Genomic DNA, 16913 nt, shown 5'->3' on the forward strand with positions numbered 1-16913 from the left:
GAATTCATCCTACAACAAAATAACCCAAAAAAAAGAACATCTGAAGGCTGCAGAGCCCTTTGGCTATCTGTTAGGCCTGAGCCGTCTGACCAAACTGACTCTCCCTCATTGCTCAAAGTGGCAGCGCCGGTGCCCAGTTACTCTGTTGAGCAGTCATGGACGGGTGAGCATGCAGCCACTAATCGTTCACAAACTGATACGATTTTCTGCAAGTGCAATTCTTTTTAAGTAATGGGGTATTGTTGAAATATTTTAATAATGTATAAATATGCAAAATTATGCAAGGAAGTTATTTTAAAATGAGTGTTGACTGTGTAGCTATGTTACTCTGAAGTGACATAGCCTTTCAGAATTTATTTTATTCAAGCACAATTTGTTTCAGACGCAGTGCACTTAGGAGGAAACAGTGGAAAATCAATACTACATGTGCTCTACGTGACTCTAAAATAAACTAATGCTTTATTTACCACTCGCTGTTCCTTCTTATTAAGGTGTCTGTTCTCAGCTTATATATTAGTACACATCATGACATCACATATACATCATGCTAATATACACAGCATATGCCATTATCATAATTCAGTTAATTTCAGGTAGTAGTGGTCCTTTTTAACTCAAGTCTTATCAGTTATGACTCGACTTCTGTCATGAACTTTTGAGAACCTCATCATAAAGTCTTGACAACTGCAGCTAAAGGCCCCAACAAGCAGAAGGATCTGACGGCCATTGGCTTGTAAACATCAGGGGCAGTGAAGGTTCATTATAAATAAAAATATTTATGACCGAAATGCTCTGCAAGGAGTGAAAAGGGCATGGCAGCTGTTGCATGAAGCGGGCAATCTCAAAGCAAACAAGACTCAAAACACAAATCTAGAGAGAACATTCAAAAACAAAACCATGAAGGTCCCAAAATCCAGGAAATACATAAAAGCTCAATAAGTTGCTATAACTTACCAACACCTTCAAGCACATTCAATGAACCGCATTTGATCAACGGGCCTCCTCAGTCTTTAGAGGGTCAGGGGTTCCACATAGAGACAGACAGTTGGACCAGCCAACATCACAGAACATGTGACCACACATACTGTGGAAAACTAAACTACACAATAATGAAATATGATAAACAAAATATAAATACACATGGTGAAAAGAAGAAACATTCTTTAAATGATATAAAGGTAACATAAAAAAGGAACTTAAATGGAGAGCCATGAACACAATCTGATTGACTTGACATGCCTGGATGTAATCTTTATAACTGAAGACTTGACTTGAAACTTAAGAGTTGAAGGTCAGGACTTGACGCTTACTTGAGACTTGCATATGTAGGACTTACAGGAGTCCAACCTCTGCTAATAAATATTTCTTCATGTTTAAAGATTTTGTTTTTGGGCTTATCTCATTTAGCCAGAGGATATACTTTTTTGGGCAAATTATGATAAATTTTGAAGCCAAAGCTCATTTTATTTATAGTCCCCTAAACACATTTGTAGAGTTTGGTGAACGTCTTATTTAAACATCCAACCAATATGTAACAACTCAATAAGATACATAAACATGTACTAAAACACATAGAATATAAAAACATAAGAAATTTAACAAACAAAAGGAGATGTGTCCTACTGGGTGCACTTGGTTGTGCTCCTCTACACAGCTTCAGGTGCTGCTATGTCTTTTTTTGTGCCACAGTGACCAGAACTGTACACAATACTGCAGATGCAGTCTTGCTAATGTATTTTATAGCCTAAGCATAATGTCTTTTGATTTGTATTCAATGTTTTTTATGATATATTTCCTCTTTGGGGTGGGGGACATAGAGTCTGAATTGGCCATGTTCCGTGCCTCTATTGTTGAGTCGGCTGACCGGAGCTGTGGCTGCAAGGTGGTTGGAGACTGTAGTGGTGGCAATCCCCAAACCCGTTGGTGGACACTGGCGGTGAGGGATGCCAGCAAGCTTAAGTAGGAGTCCTACCGGACCCTTTTGTCCTGTGGGACTCTGGAGGCAGCTAATAAGTACCAGCAAGCCAAGCGGAATGTGGCTTCAGTGGTTGCTGAGGCAAAAACTCAGGCGTGGGAGGAGTTGGGGGACAACATGGAGAACGACTTTTGTACAGCTTCAAAGAGATTCTGGTCCACCATCTGGCATCTCAGAAGGGGGAAGCAGTGCAGTGTCAACACTGTATATGGTGGGGATGGTGCGCTGCTGACCTCGACTCGGGACGTTGTGGGAATGTGGGGGGAGTACTTCGAAGACCTCCTCAATCCCATTAACATGCCTTCCAATGAGGAAGCAGAGTTTGGGGACTCGGAGGTGGGCTCCCCCATCTCTGGGACTGAGGTCACCAAGGTGGTTAAAAAACTCTTTGGTGGCAGGGCCCCGGGGGTGGATGAGATACGCCCGGAGTTCCTCAAGGCACTGGACATGGATTGCAGAATGGGGTGGTGGTCCCCCTCTTTAAGAAGGGGGACCGGAGGATGTGTTCCAACTACGGAGGGATCACACTTCTCCCTGGAAAAGTCTATTCGGGGGTTCTGGAGAGGAAGATCCGTTGGATAGTCGAACCTTGGATTCAGGAAGAACAGTGTGGTTTTTGTCCTGGTCACCGAACAGTGGACCAGCTCTTCACCCTTAGCAGAATCCTGGAGAGTGCATGGGAGTTTGCCCAACCAATCTACATGTGTTTTGCAGACTTGGAAAAGGGGTTCGACCGTGTCCCTTGGGGAATCCTGTGGGGGGTGTTCCGGGAGTATGGGGTACCGGACCCCCTGATAAGGGCTGTTCGGTCCTTGTACAACCAGTGTCAGAGCTTGGTCCGCATTGCCGGCAGTAAGTCAAACCCATTTCCAATGAGAGTTGGACTCCACCAGGGATGCCCTTTGTCACCGATTCTGTTCATAACTTTTATGAACAGAATTTCTAGGGACAGCCAGGGTGTTGAGGGGGTCCAGTTTGCTGGACTCAGGATTGGGTCACTGCTTTTTGCAGATGATGTTGTCCTGTTTGCTTCATCAGGCCGTGATCTTCAGCTGTCTTTGGATCAGTTTGCAGCTGAGAGTGAAGCGTCTGGAATGGGAATCAGGACCTCCAAATCCGAGACCATGGTCCTCAGCTGGAAAAGTGTGGAGTGCCCTCTCAGAGTTGAGAGCAAGATCCTACCCCAAGTGGAGGAGTTCATGTATCTCGGGGTATTGTTCACGAGTGAGAGAAGAATGGAGCGTGAGATCGACAGGCGGATCGGTGCGGCATCCGCAGTGATGCGGGCTCTGCATCGGTCTGTCGTGGTGAAAAAGGAGCTGAGCCGTAAGGCAAAACTCTCAATTTACCAGTCGATCTACGCTCCTACCCTCACCTATGGTCATGAGCTATGGGTAGTGACCGAAAGAACAAGATCGCGAATACAAGCTGCTGAAATGAGTTTCTCCCGCAGGGTGTCTGGGCTTTCCCTTAAAGATAAGGTGAGAAGCTCAGTCATCCGGGAAGGGCTCAGAGTAGCGCCGCTGCTCCTCTGCATCGAGAGGAGTCAGATGAGGTGGCACAGGCATCAGGATGCTGATCAGGATGCCTCCTGGATGCCTCCCTGGTGAGGTGTTCCAGGCATGTCCAACCGGGAGGAGGCCCTGGGGAAGACGCAGGACACGCTGGAGGGACTATGTCTCCTGGCTGGCCTGGGAATGCCTCAGGATTCCTCCGGAAGAGCTGGAAGAAGTGGCCGGGGAGAGGGAAGTCTGGGCATCTCTGCAACCCGACCTCGGATAAGCGGAAGAGGATGGATGGATGGATAAAAGCTGACACACAAACGCTGGCAAATCTGCCTTATTTGTGTTTCATTGTCACTTGATTTTGTTTTATTCAATTTTATTGAGTATTCCTGCTTACGCTGAATTAGTATGCAGCTTAAGGGCCGTGATGTCAAAGCTGAACTGACAAAAAACAGGGACATAGGTATATATGATATTTGGAATTATTCATTTTATGATCTTATACATTGCAGCATGGATGCAACATTATTCATATTCATTCACGTACCTTCTTGCCCAGTCTGCACAGGACTCATGGACATGCAGAGAAAAGAATGTTCCTCTGCAAGGTGTGCCATGAACGCTCTTCTTTTCTCAGTGGACCACGTGCATAGTACATGTGCTTTGATTGCCGCCAGGTCAACTTGTTATAGCACAAACAACCAGCCACCTGCGTGCTGCTGCTAGCACTGAATAAGCTCACGCCTTCTGGTGTCAGCGCACAGCACCAGAGGGAAAAAAAGGAAATAGAAAAATATATGTAACATTTTGAAGACATCATTATATGACCTGAATAGTACCAATAAGAAAACATCATCGCACTAATGCAATATTATTTGAAAAGAACAGATCGGGTGTAAATTTGTTACTTGTAAAAGTTACCTTTTTTTACTTTTATTTTATCAGTCTTGTTTACGCTCTCCCTCCCCTCCTGATCTGACCCTAACTAACTAACTAACTAACTAACTAACTAACTAACTAACGAACGAACTAACTAACTAACAGCGCCAGCATACGTTCTCAAGAGACGGCGGCATCACATCTCCAGTGATGGTGCTGCCGTGAAAAGAAAGCTCTGCTTTACATAATCTGCATTCAACTTTTTTTCCTTTTTCGGTGAAGTGCTCCCTCACTTTAGAAAGTTTCTGTCTCAATTTTTTTCCATCTCCTTCCCCCTCCTCTATCCGACTCGCCCTTGCAACCACGTTTATTTTCCTTTACATTCTTCTTCTCCTCAGACGTTCTTCTTCATTGGTAGGACTGTGTGCAGTCTTGACAAACAATAACAAACGATACTGCCCCCAGACGTTCATGTAGTGCATTGCAGTTACAAAAACCAATGTGGTTCTTTGTGACTGACTGGAGCCTCTATTGAAGGTTCTGTTCATGAAGCGTAGACAATAAAAAAATCCGCATTGACGATTTTTGTAGTCGATGTCTTCGATTACGTCGACTAATCGTTGCAGCCCCACTGTACATACAGAACATGTTAAGGAAAAGGCAAGCATAACAGAAATTACATAAAATATGAATTAAAATAGCCAAAATAACAATTATACAGCAAATACAAGTAAATCCTGGATATAAAATAATACTTCTTAGCCACTATGCTGACTACTTTAATATTTTAAAATGATTGAACAGACACAGAAAGAGGTTTGGGGGCAGCCACCTGTATACATAAATCAGGCTGCCAAAATGAAAGATTGGTTCCAAATGACATATCTCAACAGCCTTCAGTCCAACAATAGAACAATAACAATAGAAAAACATGGTGGTTTCAAAACCAGGCAGTGGAAGTGATGTCATCGGGACAGGAACCGGAAGTGTTGTCATCAGCTTCAGAACCGGAAGTGATGTCATTGGGACCAGAAAACGGAAGTGACGTCCTCGAGTCCAGGCGAAATTTCCCGTGGTTGGTCTGCCAATAAAAAAAGAGGAAGGATTCGTGCACTCTGCCACCCCCTGGTCTGGCACCCCCTTTGGCTCTTGAGAGAATTGCCCACCTAATGCAAAAAATAGGTTAAGTGAAGGTGTGGGTCATTTTGTAAAGCTGGGTGTCTAACTTATCCAGTTTCCATCCATCTGTTTTCTTAGCTATTTGTTCATTTGACAGATACACCAAGTGCTGCTGGGATAGGCGAGAATCATCCCTGGATGGGGCGTTTATGTGCCCTCTCAGATTATGTAAATAGTTATCAAAAAAGTATTAACTATGTGTTTACCATCATGCATGGCTTTAGAGTGCTCTTTACCTTCATGTTCCTTCTACCTACTGGTATGCCTGGATATATTCTGGTATATGTAAAGACAACATTGAGATTGAGAACTAAATGTGAACAAAAGAAAAAGTGTGCAAATAAAATTGACAGGGCGAGCTGGGTTTCCTTTCTCGAGTGCCCACACTCACATCTGAGAGTGTGTACTGCCTAAAGCAGGGGTCTCCATGGAGGATACCAGTGACTACCTCTTTACATTCCTGCCTCTGTCTTAATTAGTAACAATTAAATATTGCTAATGAAACGGACTTTGTTGCTTTTTCTTTAACTGAGTCTCCTTTTATGATTTCAAAGGTTAAATTGATTATTTTTCCTTAAACAGTTGCCAGATAACAATAAATACCAGGCTGTTGTAAGTGAAAAAAAACATTTGAATGATGTTCAAGCAAACAATATGAGAAATGTCTGATGTGTTAACGTGAGCACACTGCCAGGCTCTAATGCAGGGGTCTCACACTCAGTTCCTAGAGGGCCACAATGGCTTCAGTTCTTCAATCAATCCAGTTTTAAAATGAGAAGCCAATTCTCAGTGTTAATGCTTTATGTTATAAGTTGAAAGTGCAAATGATGTTAGGTTAACAGCAGTTGCTAGCTACAAATTTAGAAAGTCGCTGGAATGTAAACTTGCTGGAAATGCGGTGGAGTCTAAGATCTCTCTGGCTTGAACATTTAGTTTTACAAAGTACAGTGGTACCTCTGGTCATGATCGTAATTAGTTCCAGAACTCTGGACGCAACCCGATTTGGTCGTGACCCGAATGTAATTTCCCCATAAGATTGTATGTAAATGCAATTAATCTGTTCCAGCCCATACAAACTGTATGTAAATGTTTTTTTAAGATTTTTAAGCACAAAAATATTTAATTATACCATAGAATGCACAGTGTAATAATAAACTAAATGTGAAAACCTTAAATAACACTGAAAAAACCTTGAACAACACAGAAAACTAACATTGCAAGAGTTTACGTTACACCCTTACGAACCGCTCGCTGTAAACACTTTTTTATGAGTTTTAAGCACAGGGGAAAAAAATAAAGTTTGAAAAGTCCTTAATTTATACAAAAACTAACCATAAACAACCAAGAAAATTACCCTTGCATGAGTCGAGTTCTGGCATGAAGGAAGTGAGGAGGAAGTTGGGTGGAGAGGAGGTTACAGTTTTGAGGGAGAGTCCGGCTCTGCGAAAGAAGATTTCAATTTAGAAACCAATAGATTTCTAGTAGATTTCGACTTCTTGTACTCAGCAGCAAGATTGGTAACATGAACGCCACACGCATGCTTTTCAATTATTTCTTTCTTTAGTTGGATTTCAATTTTCTTTGAACCTTTCTTCTCACCAACACCACCATTCTTCACTTGGTTAGAGGCCATGGTTAATTGCAAAATTAATGCAAAAGCACACGAAATAGAGCACAAAGAGTTCACAGTGAATGTATGCACATCTGACTGAGACTGAACACATGCAGAAATCATTGGCGCGTACAAACCGGAAGGGAAACTGGCTGCCAGTGTTTTTGTTCGCCACCAGAGCGTGTGGTCGTGAACAGATGAAAATGTTTGGCAAACTTTTTGATTGTAACCCAATTTGCACATGTTCAGAAATGTTTGTGACCAGAGGTTCTACTGTACAACTAACTGGCTGGGGCCACTAGAGGGAGCCCAAGAGTCCCCTGTGATTTATAGAACTTGGCACCTTTGAATCTTTGGCCTGATGGCTAACAGATAAGCATAAGACAATAAGAAACATTATGATGACAACAGCCTATTTCAGCCCATCACAGCTCAAAAATCCTATCCACTTAATTCCTCCAAAAGAACTTCAACCTGAATGTTGAACGTCTGTTGAGTTCTACAGTCCACCACGCTACTTGGTAACTTATTCCATGTGTTTACGGTTCTTTGTATGAAGAAAAATTTCCTAAAGTGTCTGTGAAATGTATCCTTAACAAGTTTCCAACTGTTCACTGACACTTTCTAGGTATGCTATAATTGTTTCCATAATTCTACAAAATCAGGCATAGGACCTCTAACTTTTATATAATACCTTAAGGTTGTACAAGTGCACACACACCTATACACAGTTCTAAAAATTTTAGGGACTTTAGTTTACAGAAATATTTGTGTAAGGTAGTTATTATATGTCATCTACATTAGTGTGTGAATAGATCAGAGTGTATTTTAGTGTTCCCAGCATTACTTTTGCATAAAGTGAATGTAGCAAAGAAGGACCATATATCTTTGAGGAAGTCAGGACGTGCAGTTTTCGCTCTGGAGTGTTGGTCAGAATGCTGGTAAAGGATTCAGAGTATTCCACACAGCAGCTCAGAAAGAAATTATGGCTTATTTATTTGAGGATACATAAAGAAGCATACATGTATTTGAATAGGTGTGTACAGTGCATCCGGAAAGCATTCACAGCGCATCACTTTTTCCACATTTTGTTATGTTATAGCCTTATTCCAAAATGGATTAAATTCATTTTTTCCTCAGAATTCTACACACAACACCCCATAATGACAATGTGAAAAAAGTTTACTTGAGGTTTTTGCAAATTTATTAATAATAAAAAAACTGACAAATCACATGTACATAAGTATTCACAGCCTTTGCTCAATACTTTGTCGATGCACCTTTGGCAGCAATTACAGCCTCAAGTCTTTTTGAATATGATGCCACAAGCTTGGCACACCTATCCTTGGCCAGTTTCGCCCATTCCTCTTTGCAGCACCTCTCAAGCTCCATCAGGTTGGATGGGAAGCGTCGGTGCACAGCCATTTTAAGATCTCTCCAGAGATGTTCAATCGGATTCAAGTCTGGGCTCTGTTTGGGCCACTCAAGGACATTCACAGAGTTGTCCTGAAGCCTCTCCTTTGATATCTTGGCTGTGTGCTTAGGGTTGTTGTCCTGCTGAAAGATGAACCGTCGCTGCAGTCTGAGGTCAAGAGCGCTCTGGAGCTGGTTTCCATCCAGGATGTCTCTGTACATTGCTGCAGTCATCTTTCCCTTTATCCTGACTAGTCTCCCAGTTCCTGCCGCTGAAAAACATCCCCACAGCATGATGCTGCCACCACCATGCTTCATTGTAGGAATGGTTTTGGCCTGGTGATGAGCGGGGCCTGGTTTCCTCCAAACGTGACGCCTGGCATTCACTCCAAAGAGTTCAATCTTTGTCTCATTAGAGCAGAGAATTTTGTTTCTCATGGTCTGAGAGTCCTTCAGGTGCCTATTAGCAAACTCCAGGCAGGCTGCCATGTGCCTTTTACTAAGGAGTGGTTTCCGTCTGGCCACTCTACCATACAGGCCTGATTGGTGGATTGCTGCAGAGATGGTTGTCCTTCTGGAAGGTTCTCCTCTCTCCACAGAGGACCTCTGGAGCTCTGACAGAGTGACCATCGGGTTCTTGGTCACCTCCCTGACTAAGGCCCTTCTCCCCCGATCGCTCAGTTTAGATGGCCGGCCAGCTCTAGGAAGAGTCCTGGTGGTTTCAAACTCCTTCCACTTATGGATGATGGAGGCCACTGTGCTTATTGGGACCTTCAAAGCAGCAGAAATGTTTCTGTAACCTTCCCCAGATTTGTGCCTCAAGACAATCCTGTCTCGGAGGTCTACAGACAATTCCTTTGACTTCATGCTTGGTTTGTCCTCTGACATGAACTGTCAACTGTGGGACCTTCTATAGACAGGTGTGTGCCTTTCCAAATCATGTCCAATCAACTGAATTTACCACAGGTGGACTCCAATTAAGCTGCAGAAACATCTCAAGGATGATCAGGGGAAACAGGATGCACCTGAGCTCAATTTTGAGCTTCATGTCAAAGGCTGTGAATACTTATGTACATGTGCTCTCTCAATTTTTTTATTTTTAATAAATTTGCAAAAATCTCAAGTAAACTTTTTTCACGTTGTCATGATGGGGTGTTGTGTGTAGAATTCTGAGGAAAAAATTAATTTAATCCATTTTGGAATAAGGTTGTAACATAACAAAATGTGGAAAAAGTGATGCGCTGTGAATACTTTCCGGATGCACTGTATGTGTGGTTTCATTAATCTCACATATTCTAATTGATTCTGGATACTGCGGACTCATACTTATTACTTATTACTACTTCTCTATGCGGAAATGGCTAATACATGCATCTCTTTCTCTCAACGAACATCCCATAATACTACATGCTGTATTGCATGCTGGGACATGCACCCTGAAATGTAAGACGTGTAATGCCAATGTGTGCTGTCTTTCTAACAGTGATGCAGTACTATATGATGTCCTTAAAGAAAGAAAGTAATATAGTAAGAGATCACTTTGCAGTCAAACGCATGAGATCTTTGTGTGCACAGAGTGCTTGATGAAGGTGCTAATCAACAATGACAGGTGTAGTTGCACCAAAGTGATGAACTCAGGCAGAAACAGTTGTGTAGACAGAACAAAATGGACAAGTGACAATCAAACAAAGGGTGAGGTTGGGGTAAATGTGATGGGTTAAACTGCAAATCTTACACATAGTGAGCACCGTCAAGGTCTCTCACAAGCACACAGATGTTTCCAGAGGACATGGTCGGCCACAAAAACTGAGTGCAGCAAGCAAGAAATGCATTAAGCTGACTTCACTTCAAAATTTAGCACCCTTATCAACTCCGGTCCATCAGGACGTTTGTGCAACCAACAGTCCAGATATGTCTTATCAGAAATGGTCTCCATGAAAGAATTGCAATTTAAAAGTCATTCATATAAGGTGAAAAAGAAGCCAAGCAACTCACCTTTGTATGAAACTACAAGCCCTGAGCAGCAAAAAATAGCAGCTGGTGCTCTGGACTGACGAGTCCAAATTTGCTTTTTTTGACTCTAACAGAAAGCTGTTTGTCCACTGAAGGGTTAGAGAATGGTACATGGGTGAATGCCTGCAGGGACTACCACAGAAGTACTATGGAGGGGACAATGGAGATTCCCTGCAGGTCTGAGGCTGCATTCCCTACTGTATCTCATCAGCACTTGCTGTAGAAGACCCTGGACAGTTGTGTCCAGCTATTGCAAGGCACATTTATACACATCCGCATGAGGGAAATTTGGAGTTGTCAGTTAACCCAACATGCATATTGCTGGAATGTGGGAGGAAGACTAAGACTACTATGGAGGTACTTATTGATATGGAAATTGTAGAGGAAGGTGTTGCTTGGAATAGATAGGCTCGAATCCAACAAATCACCAGAACCAGATAATACCTATCTTTGAGTGCTTAAGGAGGTTAGTGATCAGGCTTATCCAAGTAAGTATAGGCCAGCAAGCGAAAGGTGTATACTAGGTGAATTAATGTAAAGAATTATTAAGAAATGCTGGAATTCTGTGAGGAAGGAACAAAAGAATATGATCAGAGAGGGGCATATAATATTGTAATAGCCAGCATATCAGCTTAAGGATTGGCAGGTTGATTAACTGGTGTGCTGAGCTGTGCATTCCAGGAACCCTCGGAACTTTCTTGTTGCACATACAAGTCCAGGAAAGCTCGGGAAGGCAGATGGAGATTCCTAGGGCAGCATAAATACAGCCTCACGGATAATAATGAAAGGATGGAGAGTAACTTGACACTGTATGATGGTCAGAGACACTGCAAAAGTGGGATAGCTCTTTCCGGTTTAGGTAGTTGTCATTTATAAGATGCTTTTCACATGGCTTTAACATTGGGAAAGTGATCCTGCTAGTAGTACGACTGTTAGTCATTTGTTGTTAAATACTAATGGCTGTTATCAGGCTTAACTCCCGTAAGGTGTGTTTCTCTGTCTTTCCATCTCAGGGTTTGCTACAATATTATTTATATTGATTTTCAGAAGGTTTTTGATAAGGTACCACGTGAAAGGTCTAGGCAACCATGCTGCGAGCAGAATGGATGAGCAAAAGGAGGACAAGGGAGAAAGGAATCTTACCACATTATCAGAGCATATGGACCTAACCCAGCAGGAGGATTTATTATGCACACAGGTATTTGTAAACACAAAGGTCGGCCCCTGCATTCAAAATCCAGAAGGTCTAGCAGAACCCAACGTTAGTAATGCTAATCCTGGACAAGGCACAGTGACGGTTAAGAAATACTTCTCTTCAGAGATGGTGCTCGATGCGGTGGAATACCAAACAGTCGCCTCAGAGCAACATGTTCATAACAGCCTATTTAATCTGAGCTACACTTCTCCCTCTACAATTTCCCAATCACTCAGTCCCTTTTACTGCTGGGAGGTTATCTACTTCCTCAGATGTGACAGCCTCAGAAAAATGGAAATTTAGATATTTCTGCTATTTCACTGTCTGTTTTTTTTAATTCCCCTTTACTACTTGTGATACACTTCAGCTCTTCCTTGACTATTCTTTTACTACTAAAATACTGACAATCTCTTAGGGTTTTCTTTCACCTTATCTGCTATATTCCTCCCCAACTGCCTTGCAGCCCCCCCTAATATCCTTCTTAATGGTTGCCCTCATGTTCTCATACACCCTATGATTCACATTAGCCTTATATGCCCTATATTGCTGTTTTTCCATTGCAGCTTCTTTTTCATCTCTTTATAAATCCACTATGGAATTTTGTTTTAATTTCCTACAAATATACTCAGCTATATACACCAATGAAACTTTTAATTTCTATCAGATATCATTTTTAATATTTTAAGAATTATTGAGGCAGATTATAATGTGTTCAGGAGATCTGCTTACACTTATTTTGGTCTGAAAAAATGAAAAACAGATGTGACCCGATTCCGGGTAAATAATGTTAACATTGAGCCAGATGCCTAACAACAACTTTTTGTCTTCACAGAAACGGAGTCGCAGCTACTCAGAGTCAGATCTGCGGAAGGGGACCCTCTTCAAAAGGTTCAGCACCTTCATGAACAGTGGGACACGGAAGAAGAAGGGCAGCCAAATTGACATGAGCAGCAGTTCTACCAACCTCCAACCAGATGAGCGGAGCTCCACTGGACATCTGATCAGCAGACCTTCCGCTAGAAGCCCAAACAGCAGCGCAAGTAAATCCACTGACTGTCTGCAGTCAGATCTTTGTGATAGTCTGAATCCCCTGAGCACCTCAAGGGATCAGGCACTGAACAAACAAGGGAAGCTTTTATTAACAACATCATTCGACAGCTTACCCAGAAACAGGGCCGCTCAGGCTGTTCCATGCTCTGAAAATGAAGGGTCATCATTGCATAACCAGTCCATGGTTGAAATTCAGAAGGCCGAGGATGAAAAGTCCGGAACTTCAGAGAAGCTCCCAGAGTGGGCAGAAACCATCTTGTCTTCATACCTTGGACCAAATGTTCCTTCAGGTGAAGAAGCAAACTTAGCACAGCACCTGGAGAGCAAGGAAAGTGCCAAAGATCTTTCAAGCTCACTATATTGTACACAGAAGCTAGATGAGCAGGAGCTTAGACCAGTTAACTCAGTAACATCCAGCCGATCAGGAAGTCTGAACCGAAATGCAAAGACAACACAATACAACATCACAATCCATATGACCAAAAAAGAGAAGAATAGAGATGCAAAGGGAGGTAAGAAGGTACCAGAATGGGAAAACAGCAAAACAGCGAAGCCACAAAGGAGCATCAAAGACATCAACGATTTATCAGTCAAAAAAGAAGTGAAGACAGTGCCGCACAGAAACATTCAGGGTAAAAATGAGGAGAGGGCTTTGGACAGATATGGAAATACTAGAACTTTGTCCAAGGAACTCCAGTCTCCATCTGAGCTTGCACATTCTACAAAGGGATGTGGTACCTCAACTGGCCACACAGCCACTGCAGGCCCAAGAAAAAGTATTACTGACAAGAGTGCTGTTGAGGTCAGTGAAATGGCAAGTGGTGTTGATGGGCTTGTTCCATCCGAAACAGAATTCAACACTGATGATGAAAATCACCAGATGTACCTGCTGAGAATTCAGCACTGGGCAAACCATCCAGAATTTGATGCAAGCAAGAGTGAGTCAGACAGAGAGAGCCATTTTCAGGAGGCATCCGAAGACGAGGACCTCAGTCTCTACACAGATGCTTTACTGAATGCCAGGACTGTGTACCCAACAATAGACGCGACAGAAAAAGGCAGGAATAGAAGTCACTATATGACAGAATTTTGTGGTGGAGTGTTTGTCAATGGGCAGAATGCAATTGATGCTAATGATATCAAAAGTCAACAGGACATAAACAAAGGCACTAGTGGATGTACTCAGTCAGGCATTGAATTCGGATCACAGCATTCAATAAAGATGCCAAATTGTGAATCTGCACACAAAAGTAAGGTAGGCATGGAAGACATAAATTTGGGCCCAGCCATTAGTGATATTGGACAGTCAGAGACTTGGATGACAGCAGTGAGTAATGGTGAAGCAACTTGTACAAATGAAAGCTTAGAAGAGATTAATCACAGGGGAACTGATAAGTTGGACAACATTGATCCTAAATCTGGAAGTGCTGACACCGATCTAGGCAACCATGCTGCAAGCAGAATGGATGAGCAAAAGGAGGACAAGGGAGAAAGGAATCTTACCACATTATCAGAGCATATGGACCTAACCCAGCAGGAGGATTTATTATGCACACAGGTATTTGTAAACCCGAAGGTCGGCCCCTGCATTCAAAATCCAGAAGGTCTAGCAGAACCCAACGGTAGTAATGATAATCCTGGTAAAGGCACAGGGACTGCTAAGAAATACTTCTCTTCAGAGATGGTGCTCGATGTGGTGGAATATCAAACAGTCGCCTCGGAGCAACATGTTCATAACAAGACAGAGTCAGAACATGAAGATTCAAGCAAGATGATAAAAAATAAAGAATATTTGATTGCTAAAGAATCAGAGAAGATGAGTCAGACTTTTGGAAAAGAAACCATGGAGTGTTCAAGTACAATTGACCTTACTGTTGAATTAGAACATTCTACAGCAAAAAGTCCTAAAGCCAAGTCAGAATCTGCTATGATGGCTGCTGTAGTGAGCCAGTCTCAAGACAAGCCTTATCATGACCGAGATGACCAGAGTGCAACCCACAATGAAAATGTCCAACAATTGAATCCTGATGAGCATAACCTAAGCATGGGCAAAACAACCATAGTCACTCAAGAAGAAGGGGAATTAGATTTGGAAGCTTCAGTGATATTGAGTGAAGAGCACAGTGCAAATGAGGAGTTTAAAAACAGAAGTCAATGCATATCCTCACATGTGCAGATGGATTCCACAAAAATCAAAGAAATATCTACATTAACACACTTAGACCATGAAAAGCACAGAAAAGAAACAGAAGGAGATACTGGAACTGTGGCTTCTGAGAGCGGCACACTGGTTGACACTGACTCTTTAGCACAAGCAGACCATGCCAATGGAAGGGTGGGCAGGCATTTGGAAGGCCAGTATAGCAGCTCCACCAACCACCATGTGACTGTCCAGCAACTGAACATTGCAGTTGGATCCTTGGAAAATAATGGAGAAGACAGGGAGGACAGAGGCACCAGGCATTCTGTTGTGAAAGGTCATGAAGCTGTTGTCCCTGGTTTAAACTTGGACAGCCAAAGCAGTCTGGTCAAAGTTAGTTCAGACAGCCAACCTCAACAGGGTATGTTCTTACTGGGAGAGTGCAAAGATGAGGATGACTTTCAAAAAGAGTTATCTGGAAGGGCCATTCCCCCCGTCTTGGTGCAATCCACACCTGCAAATACAGACCCTGTAGGGTATCCTGGAGAAATATGTGATACAAACCAGCCGACCTGTCCAATTGGAGCTAACGCATTGAAAACGGGATCAGAGGTCCATCGCGACGGAAGTGGACGTTCAGACTCGCGTAACGAGTTGTGGACAACAAAGCAGGAGACAGGACCCGAAGATGAGTCCTCAAACGCGATTGCCGCCTTACGCCACGATCGGTTTATAACAGGAGACCAAGTCTCAGAGCCTTGTGGGTTTGAAGCCGGGTCTGCGGGCGACGTGGGGCGGACCCAGATGGGACGAACCACAGGGGCGGCGACCAGTGAATCGCAGCCAACTTTAGCCACCTCTGGCGATAATCGAGGGCAGGAATGTCAGATGAAACTCAAATCACCTGTTCCGCTGGTTTCCCAGGGAGAGGAATCTCAAACATCTCTTCCTGAAGGCGGGTGTGGAGCCAACGGCAGGGAGGAGCCTGCGAAGCGTGCCAAAGGTGTTGCTGCTAAGCTGACACCACCCACTCAGATACGAGGCGACGAAGCAGCAGACCCTTCGCCGCGGAGAGACTCCCATGTGCCTGGCAGTCCGGCTGAAGCAGGTGGTCGGCCGACGGGAGAGTGTCAAGTGGACGAGCAGAAACACCTCGCCGGGTAAGTGACATGGTGTTCGCCGCGCTCGAGCAGTCCGACTCCTCCTGTTTTCCATATGTTTATGCCGCGTTTAATGTCAAGTCCGTCACTGTCGCAAGGTTGGGGGTACTGCCACATAAGAAGCAACGCAGCTTCTCTGAGGCCCGACTGCATCATTGAGGTAGCTGTCTAAAAAAACGTTACCGCCGCGATCCTTCTCAACTGGCCATGTAGGTGTCCGCTTCCTAACTGTACTTTGTTGTATTCGTTACAAAGCGATTTAGTTGTTAATTGCTGCTGGAGATGACTGTGCACCTGTAACTGTGAGAGCCCATAACTTTTAGAGCTCATCAGGCAGTCGGTGTTTTTGATATTGCACCGGTGATCGCAAACGCCATAGTTCTGCTGCTTAACAAAGACCTTAACGGTTTACTCGTACATTCTCCACATTTCATTCCTTGAGCGCCTTTGAGAACTTTAGTGTCTTCATTCACCCAATAAGTCATTTAACAATTGATTCTGTCATTCATTTTCAAACCCACGTAATCCAGTTCAGGCAGTCAGTCTTTATTTGCATTATAGAGAACGTTCAGTTCACGTTACACATTTACGCAGACCGCTATAGATATGGTCAGGGTTGAGCGGGTGTCCTCCGAGTACTGCAGTTTTCTTCCCACATCTCAAAAACTTGCTTGGTGTGGCAATGAGCAACTCGGAATTGTTTGCCTGATTGTGACTCTCCAGGCTTGAGCCGAAAACTGTTGAAATAGGCATCAGCCGTCCTAGACTTTAAGCAGAAGTAAAAAAAAAAGA

At 43.2% G+C, this 16913-nt stretch overlaps 1 protein-coding gene across 1 annotated transcript in view; it reads left to right on the top strand.

Moving 5' to 3' along the window:
• crybg2 (crystallin beta-gamma domain containing 2) overlaps window positions 1-16913 on the top strand; it is a 154818-nt gene that overhangs the window by 42395 nt on the left and 95510 nt on the right. Inside the window, exon 3 of the mRNA XM_039739338.1 lies at window positions 12604-16121. Coding sequence (XP_039595272.1) covers window positions 12604-16121 — 3518 coding nt within the window. The remainder of the gene's footprint in view (window positions 1-12603; window positions 16122-16913) is intronic.

The sequence above is a fragment of the Polypterus senegalus genome, chromosome 17 (genome assembly GCF_016835505.1).
Source record: "Polypterus senegalus isolate Bchr_013 chromosome 17, ASM1683550v1, whole genome shotgun sequence".
NCBI classification, from domain to species: Eukaryota; Metazoa; Chordata; class Cladistia; order Polypteriformes; family Polypteridae; genus Polypterus; species Polypterus senegalus.